General features: G+C 45.8%; 1 protein-coding gene across 2 annotated transcripts in view; it reads right to left on the bottom strand.

Moving 5' to 3' along the window:
• LOC122932884 (aryl-hydrocarbon-interacting protein-like 1) overlaps window positions 1-24,236 on the bottom strand; it is a 107,301-nt gene extending 83,065 nt beyond the window's left edge. Inside the window, exons 1-2 of one of the 2 annotated variants that reach the window (XM_044287542.1) lie at window positions 24,141-24,236; window positions 6,861-7,040 (exon numbers count right to left, since the gene is read on the bottom strand). In XM_044287542.1, coding sequence (XP_044143477.1) covers window positions 6,861-7,040; window positions 24,141-24,236 — 276 coding nt within the window. The remainder of the gene's footprint in view (window positions 1-6,860; window positions 7,041-24,140) is intronic. The other variant, XM_044287543.1, reaches the window with a different exon arrangement.
• Between the last annotated feature and the right edge of the window lie 1,892 nt (window positions 24,237-26,128).

Genomic DNA, 26,128 nt, shown 5'->3' with positions numbered 1-26,128 from the left:
GTATGTTGTTCCCAGCCGGCACTACTTCTCCAAGAGAGCCGTGCCTTCCCTGCACAACCAAGTATCCGATAAAATCAAGTGTGCACTGCGCAACGCCATCTGTAGCAAGGTCCACCTAACCACAGATACGTGGACCAGTAAGCACGGCCAGGGACGCTATATCTCCCTAACTGCACACTGGGTAAATGTAGTGGCAGCTGGGCCCCAGGCGGAGAGCTGTTTGGCGCACGTCCTTCCGCCGCCAAGGATCGCAGGGCAACATTCTTTGCCTCCTGTTGCCACCTCCTCCTTCTCGGCTTCCTCCTCCTCTTCTTCCACCTGCTCATCCAGTCAGCCACACACCTTCACCACCAACTTCAGCACAGCCCGGGGTAAACGTCAGCAGGCCATTCTGAAACTCATATGTTTGGGGGACAGGCCCCACACCGCACAGGAGTTGTGGCGGGGTATTGAACAACAGACCGACGAGTGGTTGCTGCCGGTGAGCCTCAAGCCCGGCCTGGTGGTGTGTGATAATGGGCGAAATCTCGTTGCAGCTCTGGGACTAGCCAATTTGACGCACATCCCTTGCTTGGCGCATGTGCTGAATTTGGTGGTGCAGAAGTTCATTCACAACTACCCCGACATGTCAGAGCTGCTGCATAAAGTGCGGGCCGTCTGTTCGCGCTTCCGGCGTTCACATCCTGCTGCTGCTCGCCTGTCTGCGCTACAGCGTAACTTCGGCCTTCCCGCTCACCGCCTCATATGCGACGTGCCCACCAGGTGGAACTCCACCTTGCACATGCTGGACAGACTGTGCGAGCAGCAGCAGGCCATAGTGGAGTTTCAGCTGCAGCACGCACGGGTCAGTCGCACTACAGAACAGCACCACTTCACCACCAATGACTGGGCCTCCATGCGAGACCTGTGTGCCCTGTTGCGCTGTTTCGAGTACTCCACCAACATGGCCAGTGGCGATGACACCGTTATCAGCGTTACAATACCACTTCTATGTCTCCTTGAGAAAACACTTAGGGCGATGATGGAAGAGGAGGTGGCCCAGGAGGAGGAGGAGGAGGAGGAGGAAGAGGGGTCATTTTTAGCACTTTCAGGCCAGTCTCTTCGAAGTGACTCAGAGGGAGGTTTTTGGCAACAGCAGAGGCCAGGTACAAATGTGGCCAGCCAGGGCCCACTACTGGAGGACGAGGAGGACGAGGATGAGGAGGAGGTGGAGGAGGATGAGGATGAAGCATGGTCACAGCGGGGTGGCACCCAACGCAGCTCGGGTCCATCACTGGTGCGTGGCTGGGGGGAAAGGCAGGACGATGACGATACGCCTCCCACAGAGGACAGCTTGTCCTTATCCCTGGGCAGCCTGGCACACATGAGCGACTACATGCTGCAGTGCCTGCGCAACGACAGCAGAGTTGCCCACATTTTAACCTGTGCGGACTACTGGGTTGCCACCCTGCTGGATCCACGCTACAAAGACAATGTGCCCACCTTACTTCCTGCACTGGAGCGTGATAGGAAGATGCGCGAGTACAAGCGCACGTTGGTAGACGCGCTACTGAGAGCATTCCCAAATGTCACAGGGGAACAAGTGGAAGCCCAAGGCCAAGGCAGAGGAGGAGCAAGAGGTCGCCAAGGCAGCTGTGTCACGGCCAGCTCCTCTGAGGGCAGGGTTAGCATGGCAGAGATGTGGAAAACTTTTGTCAACACGCCACAGCTAACTGCACCACCACCTGATACGCAACGTGTTAGCAGGAGGCAACATTTCACTAACATGGTGGAACAGTACGTGTGCACACCCCTCCACGTACTGACTGATGGTTCGGCCCCATTCAACTTCTGGGTCTCTAAATTGTCCACGTGGCCAGAGCTAGCCTTTTATGCCTTGGAGGTGCTGGCCTGCCCGGCAGCCAGCGTTTTGTCTGAACGTGTATTCAGCACGGCAGGGGGCGTCATTACAGACAAACGCAGCCGCCTGTCTACAGCCAATGTGGACAAGCTGACGTTCATAAAAATGAACCAGGCATGGATCCCACAGGACCTGTCCGTCCCTTGTCCAGATTAGACATTAACTACCTCCCCATAACCATATATTATTGGACTCCAGGGCACTTCCTCATTCAATCCTATTTTTATTTTCATTTTACCATTATATTGCGAGGCTACCCAAAGTTGAATGAACCTCTCCTCTGCCTGTGTGCTAGGCCTAAATATATGCCAATGGACTGTTGCAGTGGTGGCTGACATGAAGCCTGATTCTCTGCTATGACATGCAGACTAATTCTCTGCTGACATGAAGCCAGATTGTCTGTTACGGGACCTCTCTCCTCTGCCTGGGTGCTGGGCCTAAATTTATGACAATGGACTGTTGCAGTGGTGGCTGACGTGAAGCCTGATTCTCTGCTATGACATGCAGACTGATTCTCTGCTGACATGAAGCCAGATTGTCTGTTACGGGACCTCTCTGCTCTGCCTGTGTGCTAGGCCTAAATATATGCCAATGGACTGTTGCAGTGGTGGGTGACGTGAAGCCTCATTCTCTGCTATGACATGCAGACTGATTCTCTGCTGTCATGAAGCCAGATTGTCTGTTACGGGACCTCTCTGCTCTGCCTGTGTGCTAGGCCTAAATATATGCCAATGGACTGTTGCAGTGGTGGGTGACGTGAAGCCTCATTCTCTGCTATGACATGCAGACTGATTCTCTGCTGTACATGAAGCCAGATTGTCTGTTACGGGACCTCTCTGCTCTGCCTGTGTGCTAGGCCTAAATATATGCCAATGGACTGTTGCAGTGGTGGGTGACGTGAAGCCTCATTCTCTGCTATGACATGCAGACTGATTCTCTGCTGACATGAAGCCAGATTGTCTGTTACGGGACCTCTCTGCTCTGCCTGTGTGCTAGGCCTAAATATATGCCAATGGACTGTTGCAGTGGTGGGTGACGTGAAGCCTCATTCTCTGCTATGACATGCAGACTGATTCTCTGCTGTCATGAAGCCAGATTGTCTGTTACGGGACCTCTCTGCTCTGCCTGTGTGCTAGGCCTAAATATATGCCAATGGACTGTTGCAGTGGTGGGTGACGTGAAGCCTCATTCTCTGCTATGACATGCAGACTGATTCTCTGCTGACATGAAGCCAGATTGTCTGTTACGGGACCTCTCTGCTCTGCCTGTGTGCTAGGCCTAAATATATGCCAATGGACTGTTGCAGTGGTGGGTGACGTGAAGCCTCATTCTCTGCTATGACATGCAGACTGATTCTCTGCTGTCATGAAGCCAGATTGTCTGTTACGGGACCTCTCTGCTCTGCCTGTGTGCTAGGCCTAAATATATGCCAATGGACTGTTGCAGTGGTGGGCTGACGTGAAGCCTCATTCTCTGCTATGACATGCAGACTAATTCTCTGCTGACATGAAGACAGATTCTCTGTTACGGGACCTCTCTCCTCTGCCTGTGTGTGTGCTGGGCCTAAATATATGCCAATGGACTGTTGCAGTGGTGGCTGACGTGAAGCCTCATTCTCTGCTATGACATGCAGACTGATTCTCTGCTGACATGAAGCCAGATTCTCTGTTACGGGACCTCTCTCCTCTGCCTGTGTGTGTGCTGGGCCTAAATATATGCCAATGGACTGTTGCAGTGGTGGCTGACGTGAAGCCTCATTCTCTGCTATGACATGCAGACTGATTCTCTGCTGACATGAAGCCAGATTCTCTGTTACGGGACCTCTCTCCTCTGCCTGTGTGTGTGCTGGGCCTAAATATATGCCAATGGACTGTTGCAGTGGTGGCTGACGTGAAGCCTCATTCTCTGCTATGACATGCAGACTGATTCTCTGCTGACATGAAGCCAGATTCTCTGTTACGGGACCTCTCTCCTCTGCCTGTGTGTGTGCTGGGCCTAAATATATGCCAATGGACTGTTGCAGTGGTGGCTGACGTGAAGCCTCATTCTCTGCTATGACATGCAGACTGATTCTCTGCTGACATGAAGCCAGATTCTCTGTTACGGGACCTCTCTCCTCTGCCTGTGTGTGTGCTGGGCCTAAATATATGCCAATGGACTGTTGCAGTGGTGGCTGACGTGAAGCCTCATTCTCTGCTATGACATGCAGACTGATTCTCTGCTGACATGAAGCCAGATTCTCTGTTACGGGACCTCTCTCCTCTGCCTGTGTGTGTGCTGGGCCTAAATATATGCCAATGGACTGTTGCAGTGGTGGCTGACGTGAAGCCTCATTCTCTGCTATGACATGCAGACTGATTCTCTGCTGACATGAAGCCAGATTCTCTGTTACGGGACCTCTCTCCTCTGCCTGTGTGTGTGCTGGGCCTAAATATATGCCAATGGACTGTTGCAGTGGTGGCTGACGTGAAGCCTCATTCTCTGCTATGACATGCAGACTGATTCTCTGCTGACATGAAGCCAGATTCTCTGTTACGGGACCTCTCTCCTCTGCCTGGGTGCTGGGCCTAAATATATGCCAATGGACTGTTGCAGTGGTGGCTGACGTGAAGCCTCATTCTCTGCTATGACATGCAGACTGATTCTCTGCTGACATGAAGCCAGATTGTCTGTTACGGGACCTCTCTCCTCTGCCTGGGTGCTGGGTAGTGTTGAGCGCGAATATTCGAAAAGCAAATTTTTTTCGCGAATATCGCAACTTCGCGATTTCGCGAATATTTCGAATATAGTGCTATATATTCGTAAAAACGAATATTCGTTTTTTGTTTTTTCCCCCCCCCCCACAAAATTACAGTACACATATAATTGATTGTTTCCCAAAGGTCCAACAGCTCAGATCTTACTCACATTGCCTAGAAAGTGATTGAGGCGCGAATCTTCGTAAGGCGATTTTATTAGCGCACATGCGAATATCGGCACGTCCCAGAACAGAGGCAAAGGGCTTTGCATTCATACATTAGTGAATTGAGTTGCGAATCTTCGTAAGGCGATTTTATTAGCGCACATGCGAATATCTACACTTGTCCCAGAACAGAGGCAAAGGGCTTTGCATTCATACATTAGTGATTGAATTGAGCTGCGAATCTTCGTAAGGCGATTTTATTAACGCAAATGCAAATATCTACACTTGTCCCCAGAACAGAGAGGCAAAGGCCTGTGCATTCATATAGTATAGCACCATATTCGCGAATACGTAGAACTTCGTAAAATTCGATTTACGAATATTCGTATTTTTTATTTTACTTTCCACCTTACAGATTACATTGATCTGTACTCTGTCAACTACTGTCATCACCCCCCACTGTATCTCGATTGATTCCCAAAAGTCTCACATTCCCTAGAAAGTGATTGAGGTGCGAATCTTCGTAAGGCGATTTTATTAGCGCACATGCGAATATCTACACTTGTCCCAGAACAGAGGCAAAGGGCATTGCATTCATACATTAGTGATTGAATTGAGTTGCGAATCTTCGTAAGGCGATTTCATTAGCGCACATGTGAATTTTGCATAGCATATGTATTATGCGATGCGAAAATTCGAATTATCGCATATGCGAAATAATAACGAATTTGAATAATCGCGAATATTTTACGAATATTCTTTCGAATATTCACAAAATTTCGCGAATTCGAATATGGGACATGCCGCTCAACACTAGTGCTGGGCCTAAATTTATGACAATGGACTGTTGCAGTGGTGGGTGACGTGAAGCCTGATTCTCTGCTATGACATGCAGACTGATTCTCTGCTGACATGAAGCCAGATTGTCTGTTACGGGACCTCTCTCCTCTGCCTGGGTGCTGGGCCTAAATATATGCCAATGGACTGTTGCAGTGGTGGCTGACGTGAAGCCTCATTCTCTGCTATGACATGCAGACTAATTCTCTGCTGACATGAAGACAGATTCTCTGTTACGGGACCTCTCTCCTCTGCCTGGGTGCCGGGGCCTAAATATCTGAGAATGGACTGTTCCAGTGGTGGGTGACGGGAAGCCAGATTCTCTGCTATGGAACCTCTCTCCAATTGATTTTGGTTAATTTTTATTTATTTAATTTTTATTTTAATTCATTTCCCTATCCACATTTGTTTGCAGGGGATTTACCTACATGTTGCTGCCTTTTGCAGCCCTCTAGCTCTTTCCTGGGCTGTTTTACAGCCTTTTTAGTGCCGAAAAGTTCGGGTCCCCATTGACTTCAATGGGGTTCGGGTTCGGGACGAAGTTCGGATCGGGTTCGGATCCCGAACCCGAACATTTCCGGGATGTTCGGCCGAACTTCTCGAACCCGAACATCCAGGTGTTCGCTCAACTCTACTCATGACTCAGTTTCTGACAGTGATATCTTCTCTGTTGCAGCTAGACCAGTCAAATGTTACTAGCTGCTACCATTGAGGAGATAGCAGCATCTAAAGCATTCCTCCCCCCTACACTTTCTGCCCGAGCTCAGCTCTGGCAAACAGTTAAGTACTTTTCCACAGCCGAGCTGAACTAGAGCAAAACAGTTAGGTGATTAAAGGGAACCTGTCAGCAAGAAATACTGGCACACTTCCTAATTACAATTAATTCTGATTTAATCTGAAAGGCTGTGGTGCCTTATAGACAATATGGATTTAAGAAGAGACAGGCATGAGGAGAGGGGTCTGCCAGGGTCTGCTATATGCTAGGGAGAGACCTGTCAATCAAACTGAGACAGGCAGGGAGAGGCCAGATGGGAGACGCCCAGTGGACACTCTGCCGATGACTGTCTATTTTCATAACAACACTGGCGGTTTCACAGTAAGATGCTGTTCATTGTAAACAGGGAGTCTGTCGGTATTTCGTGACACCAGTTAGAGCAGCATAAATCTGCTGAAAAGTGCTGTGTAACAAATACGTAAAAAACTGAGAGGTAATATACTCACAGTGACATCACACCAGAATTCAGCCACCTCTCCAATCCTCATTGAAGTGAGCAGCATCTCCCATACCTCCAGCTTGAACATGTTGCCAATAATGATTTCCATTGGAACTCCAACTTTTTTGCTGTCGTCAATAACCGTTCTATCACTATCACATTTTAAAGTCCGAAAATGGAATGTCACCTAATATAACAAGAAGAACACACTGTTAATATAGACTGTACAGTAGTAGTTAAAAAAAACAAAGCTTAAAAATAGTTTGCTTTAAAAAAATCTTTAATAAAAAGATGCAATTCAAGTTTTTTCCACAACAACAAAACAGAACTGCCACCTTCAAAACTCACAAAAATCCAGAGAGTCCACTATATCCTCAAGCACATGTCCGGCCACTGGCCCACTACCACCTCCCATCAGAATTACAACAGACGTACACCATGATGGAGAAAACATCACTTTAAAACTACAGTTAAAGGGGTATTCCAGTTACAAAAAGCTGTACTCTATCCACAGGATAGGGATACCTATTAGACTGGTGGGAGTCCTCTGCTGGGACCCCAACTGATCATGATACCACTGTCGGCTATCTCAGGTGCTCCAACAGAAATGAATAGAGCGTCGACGTACATTCCGACCAACCACTCAGTCCATTTCACGGGGAGCTCCATGGGATTTGGGGGCCTCTGTTCTCGTGACCAGCGAGTGTCCCTGTACATAATAATAATAATAATTTTATACGAGAATAATGCACTCTTATAGTGAGGTAGGATTGCCCATGTCATACATTTATTCCATTAATTACAATGGTGTGTACAGCCTGGATGTGTCACGACCATGGTCATGGTTGTGACTCCTGGACCCGCAAGCAGTTGCCTGCGGTCTGGTCTTGTTGTCAATCACAGGTGAGGGCTGAAGTATGTTGCCTCACGTGTGGTTGCCGCTGGCAACATGATGTATTTGGCAGTATAGCAGCCTGAGCTGTTGCTAGGCAGCTTGCTGTCAAGTGCATGCGGTTGCACCAGGCAACCTGTCTTTGTATGTGTGCACTTTGTCTATTTGGTGTGCACAGGGTTTTGTGTGTGCACTTCCCCTTTAAGTGGCTTCACTACCCTGTCTGGTGTTGGAAGGGTTAATTCCCTTTCCAGTGTGTGTCTGTGTGGGTGTGGCTACTTGGGCTATTTAGCCTCGGCTGAGACCTGAAGCTGAGGTGTACTCCAGCCTTGTTATATGCTGGAGTCATCCTCCTTGTCTCTTATACCATTTTTCAGTGAGGGCCACCCTTGTGGTCATAAATTATTTATGTCATCATGTTAATTTTATGTTTGTGTGGTGTCTATCCGCACTGCAGCTATGGATCTGGTTTCCTGTGTGTTTATGTGTGTATGCTGTGTCTTTTTTATGTTTGGTGTGGACATCAGCATTTGAACACGGGTTCCAGTCAGTGTGTCTGTGGCAGGTAGGTGTGGAAGTCATTTCACTCACCTGCCATATCCATGGGCTGTTTATGTTTCCCTTTCCTTGCAGCTTGACCAGTTTAGACTTCTGTTCGTCCGTGTCTAGGAGGAACAGGTTGTCTTACCCTGCTCCTAGCTCAGGGATCTCTTGAGGGCTAGTAGGGACCCGAGGTTCCTGAGTAGGAGCCCTCCTCCCATCTGGGTTGGCTCATACAGTTAGGAGTCAGGGTCAGAGTTAGGGACGCTGTAGGAGGTGACCTGCTCCCTGATTCTGTTGTCCTGGCCTAGCAGCTTTCCTTATCCTTTAACATCGCACAGATGAGGGTTTTCCTCACTCTCATCCGTGACAGTATGACCACAAAGGCTCCTTACGTGGTGACCTTCGAAAGAGAGTGCAGCATGTGTCGCCATCTGCTGATGGGATGCATGCGCGTTCTCCGGAGGGAGAGCGTTATGGGGTTCACTGTTAACGGCACGGTTGGTGGCTTATTCCCCGCCACCATTTTTTTCTGTGTCCGTGTTGGTGATCCCTTATCCCTCTCTATGTTCCTATCTCTGGTCGTCTGCTCGCAGCATTCCGTTGGTGTTCCGGCTGTGTGCTGGTTAGGAGTGGCTGTTGGCAACGACTGGAGTGGGAACGTGAGTTTGAGAGTGGGACGCAGTGTTCAGTGCGGTCTCTCCGGGCTGTTTGTTTGCTGGTCTCTGGTTCCTGTGTGTTTCTCCAGAGGCTGACAGCCGGCGCCCTGGTTCCTGTGTGTTGCTCCAGGGGCTGGCAGCAGTCCTGGGGAGACTCGCATGCACTGACGCTGATTCCCCTACTTTTTCCCTTCGCCCATCCCTGTTTTGAGTTCCTCAATAGTTTCCCTTTTTTTTTGGTGGGGGGGCTTTGAGGGGTGGGAGTGTCACGACCAGTGTGACTCCTGGACACGCAGGCAGTTGCCTCCGGTCTGGTCTTGTTGTCAATCACAGGTGAGGGCTGAAGTATGTTGCCTCACGTGTGGTTGCCGCTGGCAACATGATGTATTTGGCAGTATAGCAGCCTGAGCTATTGCTAGGCAGCTTGCTGTCAAGTGCATGCGGTTGCACCAGGCAACCTGTCTTTGTATGTGTGCACTTTGTCTGTTTGGTGTGCACGGGGTTTTTTGTGTGCACTTCCCCTTTAAGTGGCTTCACTGCCCTGTCTGGTGTTGGAAGGGTTAATTCCCTTTCCAGTGTGTGTCGGTGTGGCTACTTGGGCTATTTAGCCTCTGCTGAGACCTGAAGCTGAGGGGTACTCCAGCCTTGTTATATGCTGGAGTCATCCTCCTGGTCTCTTATACCATCTTCCAGTGAAGGCCACCCTTGTGGTCATAAATTATATGTCATGATGTTATTTTTATGTTTGTTTGGTGTCTATCCTTACTGCAGTTATGGATCTGGGTTCCTGTGTGTTTATGTGTGTGTGTGCTGTGTCCTTTTTATGTTTTGTGTGGACATTAGCATTTGAACACGGGTTCCAGTCAGTGTGTCTGTGGCAGGTAGGTGTGGAAGTCGTTTCACTCAACTTCCGTTATCCATAGGCTGTTTATGTTTCCCTTTCCTTGCAGCTTGGCCAGTTTAGACTCCTGTTTGTCCGTGTCTAGGAGGAACAGGTCATCTTACCCTGCTCCTAGCTCAGGGATCTCTTGAGGGCTAGTAGGGACCCGAGGTTCCTGAGTATGAGCCCTCCTACCATCTGGGTTGGCTCATACAGTTAGGAGTCAGGGTCAGAGTTAGGGACGCTGTAGGAGGTGACCTGCTCCCTGATTCTGTTGTCCTGGCCTAGCAGCTTTTCTTATCCTTTAACATCGCACGGATGAGGGTTTTCTCCACTCTCATCCGTGACAGGATGTAGATAGACTTACTAATATGTTAAATGGGGGTTTTCCATCTGGATATTTATGGCATTTCCACAGAGTAAGGCTAATTTCACACTAGCGTTAGGTATCTCCGGCAGGCTGTTCCAGCAGGGAACAGCCTGTTGGAGATGTGTGGATTCAGCACTGCCGGATGCTAGCTGACACCCCCCAGCCCCATTCACTATAAGGCCACCTGCACATGTTGTGGAATACATGCGGTTGATAGTCTGAAATGTATACTGTAATAATAAAAAAAAGATATTGTACACATAAAATCAATGCAGTTTTTTGTTTTTTACACTATGCAAAAACAGACTATGCTAAGTATTATGATAGGATGGTGGGCCATTACAGTTTTTGCATGATAGTAGATCCTGCAGTGATTTACTGAGCTCATAAGTGCATGTGGCATCTGTGCAATTACACAATTCCAGAAGTTTATCTCAGTATCTTGTATATACTGTACTGCAAAAGAGCTATTATTCTTCAACTAGGGGAAATCATTTTATATTTCTTATCTCTGCTCTGTACGGAACATTCTCACTGATTATTTCAGATGTTCTTGTGTGATAATTTTAGACCATTATTTTAGAGGGTCTTGAAAGTTATTAGTAAATTCATCAAGGTTTCTCCTCAATGCCATATAAATTTATGGCCAATGCCTGTACATAAGTGATCTTAAAATTCTTCAAACCTTTGCCCTTTAATTTACAAAAAAAAATATTTTTTAAAAGACAAAGTAATTATCACAAGGATAAATCTATATGAATTATGGAGACAATTAATGAGTAAAAATCACATTTACTGCTATCAGTATTGCAGATAAACACATTCTCACTTAATCCATACTCTCAGTCATATCCTAGGGCTACATTCACATGACTGCGAAAGCGGCTGTGTGACGGACTTTTTTTTTAATGGCTGTCACATGATCGTTTTAAAAACAATGCTAGTCTATGGGGTTATTCACTCCGTCAATTTTTGACAGCCTGTAAATAACAGCCATAAATAGGACACATCCCAATATGTCCATTATCACTGACCAACACAGCCCATACAACTGAAGGGGCCCGTTTTAATGGCTGTTTCTCAATAAGGGCATCAGTGGAAAAAAATGTTCCTTAAAAACGGACCACTTTGCCGTTTTTGACAGCTTTTTTTTTTTAACTATGGGAAGAGTTATCTGGCCACCTCACTGGAATTTGATAGTGATCAGAATCGAAATGCCTGAAAAGATTTTGAATTCTGACTTTCTCTACAGAGATCATTGAGGAACATTAAATGTGCTGGGTCTGCTTTGGGTGATCCATTTTTATTAGAAGAGTCCCGAGAAGAAAAAAAAACTGCTATGTTTTGCAAAGGAATGTGACAGAAATGATTTTATTGCCAAGCAAAGGGGAAATTAAGCATGAAGTGGATGTTATGTAAAGGGGTTTTCTAAGACTGTTATACTGATGGTCTATCTTCTGGATAAGTCATCAGTATCTGAATCAGTATGAGTCCGACACCTGGAAGTTGGAACTCCCCCCCAATCAGCTGTTTGAGAAGGCAGCGGCACTCGCAGTAGCGCTGCGGCCTTCTTGCAGCTTAGCCAAGGCCGTGTGACGTCACCTTCATCAATCACGTGGCCTAGGTGCAGCTCAGCCCCATTGCATTAAATGGAGCTGAGCTTTGATACCAAGCACAGCCGCTATACATTGTATGGCAATGTGCTTGGTGAGCTAAGAGAAGGCAACGGCAGCACTGTGAGCAACGGTGCCTTCTCAAACAGCTGATCGGCAGGGGTCCCGAGTGTTGCATCTCCACCGATCAGATACTGATGACCAATCCTGACGATTTTCTTAAAAAAATACAATGTCATCAGTATCTCCTTTAGCGCTGTCTTGATTGTCTCAGTCCAACAAGTATATAAAGTGCAACATTAGAAATCTTTACATCTCAGCCTTTTTTCAAGCATGCCAGATGTGGGTCTATTGGCTGGATGTTCTGCTGCATGCCTATTATTTATTGCTATCCAGAGGATAGGTCATTAGTATAAAAGACTCAGAAAAACCCTTTTAAAGATACAGTGAGGAACATAAGTATTTGAACACCCTGCGATTTTGCAAGTTATCCCACTTAGAAATCATGGAGGGGTCTGAAATTCACATTGTAGGTGCATTCCCACTCTGAGAGACAGAATAAAAAAATAAGGAAATCACATTGTATGATTTTTAAAGAATGTATTTGTCTTGCACTGCTGAACATAAGAATTTGAGAAAATCAGTGTTAATATTTGGTACAGAAGCCTTTGTTTGCAATTACAGAGGTCAAACTTTTCCTGGATTTTGGCCCACTCCTCCACACATATCTCCTCTAGATCTGTCAGGTTTCGGGTCTGTCGCTGAGCAACATGGAGTTTCAGCTCCCTCCAAAGATGTTCTATTGGATTTAGGTCTGGAGACTGGCTAGGCAGAACCTTGATATGCTTCTTATGGAGCCACTCCTTGGTTATCCTGGCTGTGTGCTTTGGGTCATTGTCATGTTGGAAGACCCAGCCATGACCCATCTTCAGTGCTCTGACTGAGGGAAGCAGGTTGTTGCTCAATATATCACAATATATGGTCCCATTCATCCTCTCCTTAATACAGTGCAGTCGTCCTGTCCCCTTCGCAGAAAAGCACCCCCAAAGCATGATGTTACCACCCCCATGCTTCACAGTAGGGATGGTGTTCTTGGAATGCAACTCATCCTTATTTTTCCTCCAAACATGACGAGTGAAGTTTAGACCAAAAAGTTCTACTTTGGTCTCTTCTGACCACATTACTTTCTCCTATGCCTCCTCTGGTGGATCCAGATGGTCATTGGCAAACTTCAGAAGGGCCTAGACATGTGATGACTTGAGCAGGGGAATCTTCTGTGCAATGCATGATTTGAAACCATGACGGCGTAGTGTTCTACCGACAGTGACCTTTGAAACTGTGGTCCCAGCTCTCTTTATGTGATTGACCAGCTCCTACCATGTAGTTCTGGGCTGATTCCTCACCTTTCTTATCATCAGTAATACCCCACGAGGTAAGATCTTGCATGGAGCCCCAGTCGGAGGGAGACTGACAGTCGTCTTTAGCCTCTTCCATTTTCTAACAATTGCTCCAACAGTTGATCTATTTTCACCAAGCTGCTTGGCAATTGCCCTGTAGCCCTTTTCAGCCTTGTGGAGGTCCACAATTTTGTCACTGGTGTCTTTTGACAGCTCTTTGGTCTTGCCCATGGTAGTAGTTGGCGTTTGACTGACTGTGGGGTGGACAGGTGTCTTTAAAGAGCTCAGACAGGTGCTACTAAGTTAGATTAATGAGTGGAGTAGAGGTGGACTTTTTAAAGGCACAGTAACAGGTATTTTGGAGCCAGAATTCTTGCTGTATCTCAGGTGTTCAAATACCTATGTTCAGCAGTGCAAGACAAATAAATTCTTTAAAAATCATATATTGTGATTTCCAGATTTTTTTTTCACATTCTGTCTCTCAGAGTGGGAATGCACCTACAATGTGAATTTCAGACCCCTCCATGATTTCTAAGTGGGAGAACTTGCAAAATCGCAGGGTGTTCAAATACTTCTGTACCCTCACTGTATATTGTTGGCATGTGATCCCAGCTTCAAGTAAAGTGGCCCATACACTAAATGTTTTAGATGGACAAAATGGTCAATTTAGACCATTTACTGGTGACCTTCGGTGCCTTGTTGGGATATGACCAAGCAAGCATAACAAATACGAAATGAAGGCAGATACTTGTGGTAAAGTCATTATCATTAAAAGACAGATCTAAATTAATCAATAAAAGCTCAGACCCGGCCAGAGATCAATGCATACATTAATCAGAAATTTTCCATTTTTACATGTGGCTTTTGACATTCAAGATATAAGCCTTCAAAAATCAACTGTGAACAACAGGTCATTCAGAAAATGGTCATCTGCTATCCGTAAGATATGGAAGCTTTACTGTTCAAGGAATAGGGTTAAATACGATTTGTATTTGGACGAACCTTCCACTTTTTGTTACATACGTTGTTGTAGGTGTACACAATTTTTGGGAAAACCATGAAATTTAAGAAGCAATGGCGGTGCTGGGAACACCGCAAAAGTCCAAATGCAGAAAAAGGAAAAACAGGTCCAGCTTCCAAAAATATCACAACAGCTTTTACTACTTAATGCCAGTAAAAATCCAGTGTGAACACAACGTCTACACGTTTCAGGTCCAACAGGAATGACCCCTAATCATGACATGGTCGTGCTCCAAACTGAAGGTTTTTTTTTCATGAAATTTAAGAACATTGGGTAGCAAATTAAATAGTGATCTGCAATGGTAGGGAATATAAATCTGGCTAAATTCCCATTTAAAAATGTTAGCACCAGATACATTTTCATAAACCCAGCATGATTAATTACACCATGTAGCAAAATGGTGCCACCCAGGGCCCATATAACATTGGCAATGAAATACAATTAAAAATGGAAGGGAGCAGGGGACTTATTTCAATTCAGTAGTAGCCTAATTAACTGAGGAAATATGCTGACTTGGTTCTTCTAGAAGTTATTTAGATCAAGAAAAACATATTGGAGCATGATTCCTCGGAGGGTGTTTGTATAAAACAATTCTGTCGCCACCTGAATGACAATTATATGTATTTCTCCTTTACTCCAACTTTTGGTATTTTTATCACAGGCTCTGTCCCTGCGGCTTTTCTAATAAGGCTGCGTGCTTGTCATTTATATTTCTAATAAGGGTGCAAGCTTGTTTTTTATATTTCCCAAATAGACACTATGTCCAAATCTACAATTCAACCCACTTCAAACCTAAATGTCCCCTAAAGTTGCATTTGGAACATTTAGCCAGCTGCCAGATGTAAGCTGTCTGGAGGCTGTAACAGAGGAATGAGCAGCAAAATATATTAACCCAGGCATATAATCCAGTTTTCAACAAAACCAGGCCCAAGCAAGCCACATGAGCAGACCAACCAGAGCACAATCTGGGTGCAATCCCCTTCTTGTCTAACGTAGCTGAGTTCAAAGACTCCTGAAACAGTTCTTCTGAGTTCTCCTCAGCTGCTGCACCACCTCGTGACAATATTGCATAAAACAGTGTTCCCCAACTCCAGTCCTCAGGGCCCACCTACGTGTCATGATTTGAGAATATCCCACAGAATAAATACCTGTGGTAAATCCTGATGCACTGACACTAATTATATCACCTGCTCAATACTAAGGAAATCCTGAAAACATGACCGGCAGGTGAGCCCTGAGGACTGGAGTTAAGGAACCCTGGTATAAAATATCTATTATTTAGCAGGATTTTAGGGCATTTATTTCTGAAGTAAAATGGCCTTGCCAGGTAGAAATTGAACCAGTCTGTCATGATCTCAAATCGATGGCTGATAGACCAGAGTCTTTGGAGGAGGCACATAACGCTCACCAATACTTTTTTTGTGTCCAAACAAATGCTTTCTGTCTTATGCCATGCTAATTGCCATCTTGTGGATTTAGGCAACATATGGTATATAAACAATATAAGGGTCAGGGACCCCCAGAAGCTACAGAGTACGGAAAACCTAAAGCCCACACTGGAGGCTACTTTTATTAAGAATTGAAGGGAGCTTTCCTTGCATTGGATTAAAAGGGTATTCTGGTTAGGATAAATTAACTGTTAGATTGGTGGAAATCCAGCTGTTAGATTGGTGGGGGTCCAAACACAGAGATCCCCACTGATCCCAAGAATGGAGGGTCCCATTCCCTCATCTTAATGGAGTGGCTGGTCAAGCATGCTTGCTACCGTTCCATTGATTCTTTATGGGACTGCTGGAGCATAGGACTGGAGGGGGCAGCTGCGTGCATGTCCAACCTGCCACAACATTCAGATGGGGTTACAAGACCCCTTTTTTCAGGATTAGTGGGGGTTCCAGTGGTCAGAACCCAAGATCCAACAATTATCCCCTATCTTGTAGATAGGAGATAACTTTTTCTAACTGGAATACCCCTTTATATTAGGTTGAGTACACCGTACATTTGTGATTTTTAGCTCAAAGAAGTCATTATAGGCAAATACTAAAACTCTGTAACTGATTTTGATGGGCCAGATATCTCTTGTATGATCCTTCATAAAAATTACACCTGTAGCCACTTCAATCTCTTTTGATAAAAACAAGGTAGCAAGGTACCATAAACTGACTTAAAGAGAACCTGTCACCTGTTGGGGTGAAAGATGGACACGCCAGTCCCCAGTTTTTGTTTTTCTGTTGGTGCTTTCCATTATAGAGTAAATAAGATTAAATGGGGACCTGAGGACAGCATGGTGTAGTGACAGAGCTACTGATTTCAGTACTCTGTCACTTCTGGGCTGGCAGTCAGTACTTTTAGAGTACTGACATGCCACAATACATAAGCACACGTCAGCACTGTGAGGGATATGCTGTCCCTGCCCCCCCCCTGCCTCAGATCGATGACGGACAGGTTTCTTTCCTATACGCAGGGACAGTGAATGTCATCGGACTCATCTCCCTCGCATCGCTGGCATGCACTGCAAGGTTTGGGCATGCCAATACTCTAAAAGTACTGACTGCAGTCCAGACATGACAGACCACTGGAATCAGCGGGTATGTCACTGCACCATGCTACAGGTGACAGGTTCCTTTTAAAGAATTCAGCAGAGAGTCTTCATTTTGTGGGGTAGAGAGAAAATATTTCCTTGGAGGTCCACAATTGAGGAAGTAATTTGGTTCGGGTTGGCTCTAGAGATTATTGTCATTTAGTAGTAATAATTCAGAGCAGCTGGACTTGTGTGTGTTTCGCTATTCATTGACTGGCTTTCTTATTTAGAATGGCTGATATTAGAATTCTCCCGAATTAAATACTGGTGACTCGTGATCCAGTCATGGAGGTAAGGTATTGATTGCATTTGCATGACTGAAGCTATTAAGTGTGGTAAAACTGCCATGGGAGAGGTGTTAGACCCACATTGTAAGTGGCAGACAATAGATGTCATAACCCGCCACCTCTATTCAAGCTTACTTTCTCCAACTTAAGCTAAATAGCTTCTTTTACACCTCTGTTGAACCAGTCCTTCTCTGTGTCTAAGATGCAGACTTAGGGCTGTTTCACACAAGCTGATGCCGTGCGTGGCATCCGCTCCGTGAAAGAGTGCCAAGACCCGATGCAGACTGCATCAGGTCTTGGCACTCTTTCACGGAGCGGATGCCACGCACGGCATCCGCTCGTGTGAAACAGCCCTTAGCTGTCATCAAACGAGTATCCTTTGTCCTTAAACTGTCGGTACCCCTCTGGTGTGATGAAAGCCGTTTTTTCCTTGGCAGCCTCCATCAAGGGTACCTGCCAGTACCCTTTGGTAAGGTCCAACACACAAAAATACTGGGTTCGGCCTAACTTCTCCATAAGCTCATCTACTTGGGGCATGGGATATGCGTCAAACTTGGACACCTCATTCAGTTTGAGTAAGTCGTTTCAGAACCGCAATGTCCCACCCGGCTTGGGTATTAAGACTATCGGACTGGCCCATTTACTTATAGAACTCCGCGATGACACCTAGCTGGAGCATTAGCTGCACTTCGTCCGCGATGGCTTGTTGCCGAGCCTCGGGTACCCGGTACGGTTTTAACCAGACTTTTGCCTGAGGCTCAGTGATAATATCATGCCGACTTATGGACGTGTGTCCAGGGAGGTCCGAGAACACATCTGTGTTCCGACTAATAAACTCCCTGCCTTCCTGAGCCTGTTTAGAGGAGAGGCTGTCAGCAATTTTCACTGTGGCAGCCGCTTCCCTTGCTACAGACAGAGGGGCAGAAACCGCTTCCCCTAAGAACCCTGGTCGTGAGCTGTCTTCCGTACAGGTTTCCCTATCTTTCCATGGTTTGAGCAGATTCACATGGTACACCTGCTCCAGCTTTTGCCTCCCTGGCTGGTGTACCTTGTAATCTACCTCTCCAATTTTTTCAAGTACCTCGTAGGGCCCCTGCCACCTAGCTAGGAACTTACTGTGTACAGTTGGTACCAGAACCAACACCCGATCACCCGATTTAAAGTTCCAGACCTGAGCCTGCCGATTATAGACCCTACTCTGGGCTTGCTGTGCTGCCTCCATATGCTCCCTAACCAGAGGTAACACTGTTTCCATCTGTCCTGGCATCTGGGTGACGTACTCATTTGAACACTTTTGTGCGGTGTGGATTGGTGTTCCCACGCCTCTTTGGCGACTTCCAACAGACCGCGATGGTGTCTGCCATATAGCAGTTCAAAGGGCAAGAATCCAGTAGAGGCCTGGGGCACTTCTCGCACTGCGAACATGAGATAGAGCAGAAGAAGGTCCCAGTCCCTCCCATCCTTAGACATCGCTCTTTTTGACATATTTTTTAATGTTTGATTAAACCTTTCTACCAGGCCATTCGTTTGCGGATGATACACGGACGTCCGAACCTGTTTTATGTGGAGCAACTTACAGAGTTCCCTCATGACCTTGGACATAAACGGGGTCCCTTGGTCAGTCAGAACCTCCTTAGGCAGACCCACTCGAGAAAACATCTCTATTAACTCCTTAGCTATGAGTTTGGCTTATGTATGACGTAGTGGCACCGCCTCCGCGTACTGAGTGGCGTAGTCGAGGATGACCAAGATGTGTTGGTGCCCTCTAGCGGACTTCGGTACTGGGCCTATGAGATCCATAGCGATCCGCTCGAATGACACCTCAATAATCGGGAGAGGGACCAGAGGACTATGGAAATGTGGCTGGAGGCTGGTTATCTAGAAGGTTGGGCAAAACTTGCAATACTCTTCCACCTCTCTGAACACACTGGGCCAGTAGAACTGCTGTAGAATCCGCTCCTGCATTTTCTGCTGGCCCAGGTGTCCCCCAAGAACATGTTGGTGGGCTAACTCCAACACGAGCTTGCGATACACCTTGGGCACCATGAGCTGCTCAATATGCTCACCCCGCAGTTGATTTACCCGGTACAGCATCTCCTGTTGAACCACAAAATGGGGGAACATAGACTCGGCCCCCGGTTGTTGTGGCTCACCCTCAACTACTACCACATTCTCCCAGGCTCAGGATAGAGTCGGGTCCTGGTGCTGTACCAAAATTATCTCCGGAGAGATAACTCTGGACCCGGCAGCAAGTCCTCCACGTCTCCCAACATCACACTTAGTGGGGTTGTCTCCCCCCTCTTCCCCCGAAGTAGCGGTCAACCCTACCTCTGGCCCTTCGGACTCAGGTTCCCCTGGTTCTGGTCTCCCTCTGGGCCGGGCCACTGTGCTAGGGTTACGTCTGTCTCCCGGGTATCGGTAACTTTCGTATCTGGCCATAGAAACCGGGGAAGTCTCTCCCAATTAAGAGTTCATACTGTAATTTTGTGGTGACAGCCACCTCATGAGTCCACCTGCTGGCCACCATTGATAGATAGACCAGGGCGGTGGGATAGTCCTTTAATTCTCCATGAATACACACTACGCCGACCTTTCCGCCAGTATACTCGGCGGGCCGTACCAGGGCAGCTCTTACCAGGGACACCAGGCTCCCTGAATCCAGCAGAGCCACCGCCGGAGTGTCCCCCACCTCCACCTGGCACAGGTGGCTATTGTCTATAGTCTCAGAGGTTCCTGTGGCACACAACTTCCTGGCATATAATGAGTGGTGGTAGCGATAATTGGTGTCCATGGGTTCACTCCGATGGGGACAGTCGGCCCTTATGTGTCCAGGCTCCTGACATCGCCAGCAAACCACCGGGGCTGCAGGGGGTACATCCCGGGTGGGTGTAGCTGGCACCGGCCGCTGGGTCTGGGGTGGAGATTTCCGGGGTTTGACTGGCCCCTTCCCAAAAGAACCCCCCTGTAGATTTCTTGTGGCCTTGTAGCGCTCCACCAGGTCGACCATCTCTAAGGCATTACCCGGAGACACCTGGCCGATCCAGTGCTGGAGGGGATACGGCAAAACCCTCCAGAACACATCCACCAAGAGACAGTCCAGCATAGCAGTGGGGGTCAGTACGTCAGGTTGCAGTCATTTTTGCAAACGGTGTAACAGCTCATAATACTGCAGTCTGGTGGGTTCAGCCAGGTAAAATTCCCACTGATGCACTCGGTGGGCCCAGACCAACACATTCACCCCCAGTCTCGCCAGGATCTCGCCTTTTATGGTCAGGTATTCGGACGCTTGATCATCGGGGAGATTGAAAAAAACTTGTTGGGGTCCAGATGCCAGGAACGGAGCGACGACCTCAGCCCACTGGTCTCAGGGTAACTTTTTCCTCACGGCCACTTTTTCAAACACCACCAGATAGGTCTCGATGTCATCCGAGGGGGTCATCTTAGGGATTGCAGCATGGACAGCTTTCCAGGCATCGTGGACGTTCAGGGATGCTCCTGCCGCTTGCAATCCCATCCCATGTTGCAATAGCAGCTGGTTAGTTTCCTGCTGCTACTTGTTAGACTCCTGCTGCTGCAAGTTTGCCTCCACGACCGCCTCCATTTTGTCAGGGGACACGGGTCATAACCTTGCCGGCTTAATGTAGGACATGCACTTGTGCCAGGGAAAACAAACACTTTTTGGCCTTTAGGCCTACCTAACTGCGTTTGCCCGCATCCGACACCAATTGTGGGGATTTGCTCTGGTAGACAGGCTTGCGGACACAGTATAGAGGCAACTTAAACAGTTCAGTGTTTATTCACACATAAGGATAAGCAAAACAAAAAGTCAGTTTCGAAGACAAAAGTCACCCTGAGTCTGGTGTTTGTTCACACCATGCAGCAATGATGAAGTCCTTGGACATAGCAGAAACCGCCAGCTCTCACACCAACAAGGTAGCAGGCCTTTACCCAGGCCCAAACTTCCAGGTCCCAACACAGAGACTGACAGAGCTTCACTATCAGAAAGGAGTAAATTTTTTACCACCTGACAGTGCTACCTGTGTTTTATAGCCCAAACCAGTGATAGGCAAACTGCAGCTCTCCAGCTGTTGCAGAACTACAACTCCCAGCATGCAAAGACTGCCTACAGATTTCAGCCTACAGCAGGGCATGGTGGGAGTTATAGTTTTGCAATAGCTGGATAGCCGCAGTTTGCCTATCACTGGCCCAAACCAGGACCCGGCCAGGAACATGGGGAGCAGCTACCGACCCTGCACTTTGGCTGCTCCCAGTAATAGCCGGCCCGGATCGGCTTTACAGCCATACTAAATAGCAAAACCATGTCAGCCAGCACTAGCTGCCGCTGACACATGAAATTACCAGCTCTTACCTCACCGAATCTCGGTGACACATACCTTCCGACAATGACGGACCCTTGCACCTTCCTACAAAGCATAGGCTCATGCATTTTAGTAGATCAAAAGGATGATTATAATCCTATGTATGTTTGGTTCTTGGCTCCTGGGTTAGCCCAAATTGCCTTCTTCTCAGATTTGTACCTATGAAACTGGCTGACTTGCTGCATGTGTGCTTGGCAGCCGAAGACATCTGTGCTGGTCCCATGTTCATAACTGCCTGCATTGCTGATAAAAAAGATGTTTTAATATATGCAATATATGAGCCTCTAGGAGCAACGGGGGCATTGCCGTTACTTCAAGAACCTCTGCTCTCTCTGCAATTGCCACACCCTCTGCACTTTGATTGCCAGGACTAGGTAAAAGGTGATCACACCTGACCCTGACTTATCCTAAAGTTAATCAAAGTGCCGAGGGCGTGGATGAGTTCAAGGGTAAAAAAAAATTTTAATTTTTTTTTTATTAAAACATTTTCTGCTTAATAAAAAAAAATGTTAATGTGTTGGAAATCTGGTGCATTGTGCTTTGCATTCTTAATTGCCTGGGAGTGTTTGATGCGCACACACTGGGAAATTGGTGGAGCAGGGGGCCCATACTAATTTTTGCTATGGGGCCCTATGAGATCTCTGTATTCCCCTCGGGAAGCTGTTTTTGTTAACTTGGGCATCCCCTTTAACTACACACCTAAGTGAAAGGCAAAAAAATATATATACTTAGTAAATTGTGAAGCCCTTTTTCCTAAAACTGACCATACACATGAGATAGCTCTTGGCTGAACACTCTTTTGTCTGACAACTATCCTTCCAGACCCCCCATACATATGCATTCTCAGGTCGAGCATCCATATGTGGTGAATGGGAGAAAGCCACTGTCAGATTTCTCTGGCGCTGGCATATCTGCCAACTAACAAAAGGATTGGGAATTGAAATCCTGAAACTGCTGAAATCGACTGGGTCAGTTGATACACAAATAAGTGAATGGCCAGCTTAACCCTTGGCTCACTTGGCTATTTGTGACTATGCATGTAGGATGACTATATGGCACTTATGAATATATCCTTTGTTGATATAAAACATGCCCCCTTGTTAGTCAAATCTTCTGTTCTCTATACATTGAGGTTCTGTCCATAAGATGGCCGCTGATGGAGGGTCATGTGACCAGATACATCATTCAACCTCTTCCATTCAAATATGCTATACCTGCACTGAACTCCCAACAGAACAAGTACAGGTGATAGGTGCAGTGTATTTGAACAGAGGGGACATCACATGGAGGCTATTTGCCTGGTCATATGACCCTCCAACAGCGGCAATTTTATGGACAGGACCTCTGTATGGACTGCACATAAGACTTGACCAACAAGGGGGCATAGCTTATGAAATATAGAAAATGGAGTAGAATTTTAACAAAGGCTATAATAGTAAGTACCATATAATCATCTCACAAACACAGTAACCAGAAAGTGGCCAACCCCCTTAAGGCTACATGCACACAGACTCACTGTCGGTTTTTCAGGGCCATTTTCAACCATTTGTGTATCTATTTTCTGACTGTCTGTCCATTATTAATGGCCATTTTGCATTAGTTTCTCATGGCCATTAAATGGAAACTGGAAGCTGGCGTACATTTAGAACTGGCGCTTGATACGCCGATTTTATGTAGAGGCCTGCGCCTCTTCATAACTTCGGAGGATCCTCCACCAGCGATGGGGGTTATTAAGCGACCCCCTAAGTACTTTCTGACTTTCTTTCCAATCAGTCGGTAGGTTCTCAGACTCATGGCTCTGCATAAGCATATTTGATGATGTTGTCAGCACAGCCTTTTCTGCGCTAAGATCCTTTCATTCTGCACTGTTCTGCTAAAATCTTTACATTGGTAGAATTTTCCTAAAACGTATAAAAGGTATTAATTACAGTTGCTATTAAATGTGTCACCATCTGCTGTGGGGTAATCTTACATTTCTAAGTGATAATGCCACTGAAATCCCAGGTCACACAACGTAAGCAGCAAAAGATCAAGCATTGTCAATGATGTATTGCTGTGACTCTATTGTATATTTATCTTACAAGCATACATCCTGAAATTCTGTAATATAGACATTATACACAGCAAGAATAAAAAATGAAGGTTTAATAATAATCATATATTTATAGATACACACATATGTATATATATTCAGAATTATTTTAACTTGGAGCGTTTAAAACATATTGCACTCATATTGCAGAGGTTGGGTTAGGGTTAGGGAGGTGTGCACCCATTATAATTGAAGCATGTTATTCTGACCATGTATCTATTCACTCTTTTGATATATATCCATCTATCTCTTCAATATTTCTATGTTATCTGAAACATATCTGTGTTTGGTGACACACATAGGTAACTATAGAGTCCCAGAGTGGAGTATGAGTGCCCTATTACTGCTTCATCCAACTTGGAAATTGTACAGAACCCTATCTATCTATCTATCTATCTATCTATCTACATCATCTGTTTTATCAATAATTGTGCAGGGACAAATTCATAGGGAGCAGACACAGAAAGTGTATTGCATTCTATTGTAATCTCTTCTCTGCCCACAGTATACACAATAGTAACCTTATCAGATTAACAGTGCCCTTTGTACTTGGCAAACTTAGACAGACGCAAGACAAACCTTCGATCCAGTGATAAATTTGGGCATGTCTCCAGTACCCCCATGACAAATTTTCTTCTTTACGCCTTCCAGGTTCAAACCTACTGCTTCCTCCATTGCACCTGCTATCTGTGGATGAAAATAGATTCAGACTGCAAGATTAACCTTTATATAGAGATAAGGAAGGATCTACGAAACTGCCTTCAAGGCATAAGACCTGGGGATTGAACAGTCTTAGCACAGATTGCCGGACTTAGAGAAGGAAGCGGGTGTTCTTATATAAGCAATATTTCAAATTGTCTTTCTGTAGCATAGGTTTTCCTGTGTTGTTCATGTATAATCCTCAAGAATTTGGGAATAAAAACACTGAGATACATTTTCTGGTAATGTAGAAGACAAAATAGTATTACATAGTATTTTTCTATTCTTTCTAATACATATCGGCCAGTTTCTTATATCAAGGCTGATACTAGTAGCAAGGTAGCTTAGAAAATGAAAATGCATACTGGCATCCCTCCAAAAACAACCAATTTGGTCTCAATTACAGTGTTCATACAGACAGTCCCCCAGATTTTCTACAGGGAATTTGTGAGAATATAATTGGTTTATTATTAGCACATATTAATAGCAAGATAAGACATTTACCAATATAATGTATGTATTACTTCTGCCCTTGGTGAAATAATATTCACATCCTCAACATTTATGGCAAGTCTATGAAATATGCCACTCCAGGGACAATTTTTACTTGCTTAACATCATGTGGAAACGAGTGCATTTCTGTATCGATGTGAGCAGCTCAGGACAATCCCTGTCCATAGCTAGAATGTAGAGCAGCTGCAAAGAGCAGCTTCCCCCAGTCAAAACAGCAGATGGCCGGGGTTTTGCCTGCAAGATTCATAAGAGGTAATGGATGTGACGCTACATTTAGAAAGAAAGTTGTTCTTGTTGGACTACCCCTTTATTTATACTTCTACTAGAGATTAGTGAACATCTTGAAATTGCTTTCTTGACTGATTCATTCAATAAAAAATAAATAAAATCTGATTTGTGTCCAAATTTATTTGTCACAAATCAAAGTTGCTCCACTTGGCCTGGAATTTGGTATATGACACCCTGAGGTTTTTTAGGATTCAGATTTTTTTGTATTCTTTTGTTATCTCTTTTTTCTTTTCTTTTTTTTTGTACAAAGTTTTGCTCTTTCACTTCCCCTCCCTCTTCTAAGCTCTTAAACGCAAAGAGAGCAAAAGCAAATTATGAGTGACACTGCCATATATAGCTATGGGTAGATGCATGTTTGGTGGCGTTAACAAACAGCATAGTTAAAAACACACTGCGCCATTGAATGTGTTATGTTTTGTTTTTGTTTTTTTTTTTCATTTTAAAAACCTTCCAAAAATTGGTATGGAACATGATGGTAGGCAGGCAGACAGCGGTAGTGGCATGATGGCAGCAGCAACAATATGGTAAGGAACATGATAATAGGCACGCAGACAGTGGCAGTGACATGATGGTGGCAGCAGCAGTAGCCATATGATACAGAACATGATGCTATGCAGGTAGACAGCAGCAGTGGAATGATGGCAGCAGCCATAGAGTACGGAACATGATGATAGGAAGGCAGACAGTGGCAGAATAGTGGCAACAATGGTAGCAGCAGCAGCCGTACGTTACAGTAGATGATGGTAGGCAGGCAGACAGCAGAAGTGGCACAATGGCTGCAGCAGCAGCCATACGATACAAAACATGATGGTAAGCAGCCTGACATTGGCATGATGGAGCACTGTCAGCAATGGCAGATCTATTCATCAGCCTCCGCCAAAGGAGTGTGAAAATCCACCCACATCCATGCCTTGTTCATTTTGACAAAAGTGATGTTTTATATACAGTCGTGGCCAAAAGTTTTGAGAATTACATAAATATTGAAAATTGGAAAAGTTGCTGCTTAAGTTTTTATAATAGCAATTTGCATATACTCCAGAATGTTATGAAGAGTGATCAGATGAATT

Source organism: Bufo gargarizans, chromosome 3 (genome assembly GCF_014858855.1).
Source record: "Bufo gargarizans isolate SCDJY-AF-19 chromosome 3, ASM1485885v1, whole genome shotgun sequence".
NCBI classification, from domain to species: domain Eukaryota; kingdom Metazoa; phylum Chordata; class Amphibia; order Anura; family Bufonidae; genus Bufo; species Bufo gargarizans.
This window is presented reverse-complemented; position numbering and strand designations above follow the sequence as displayed.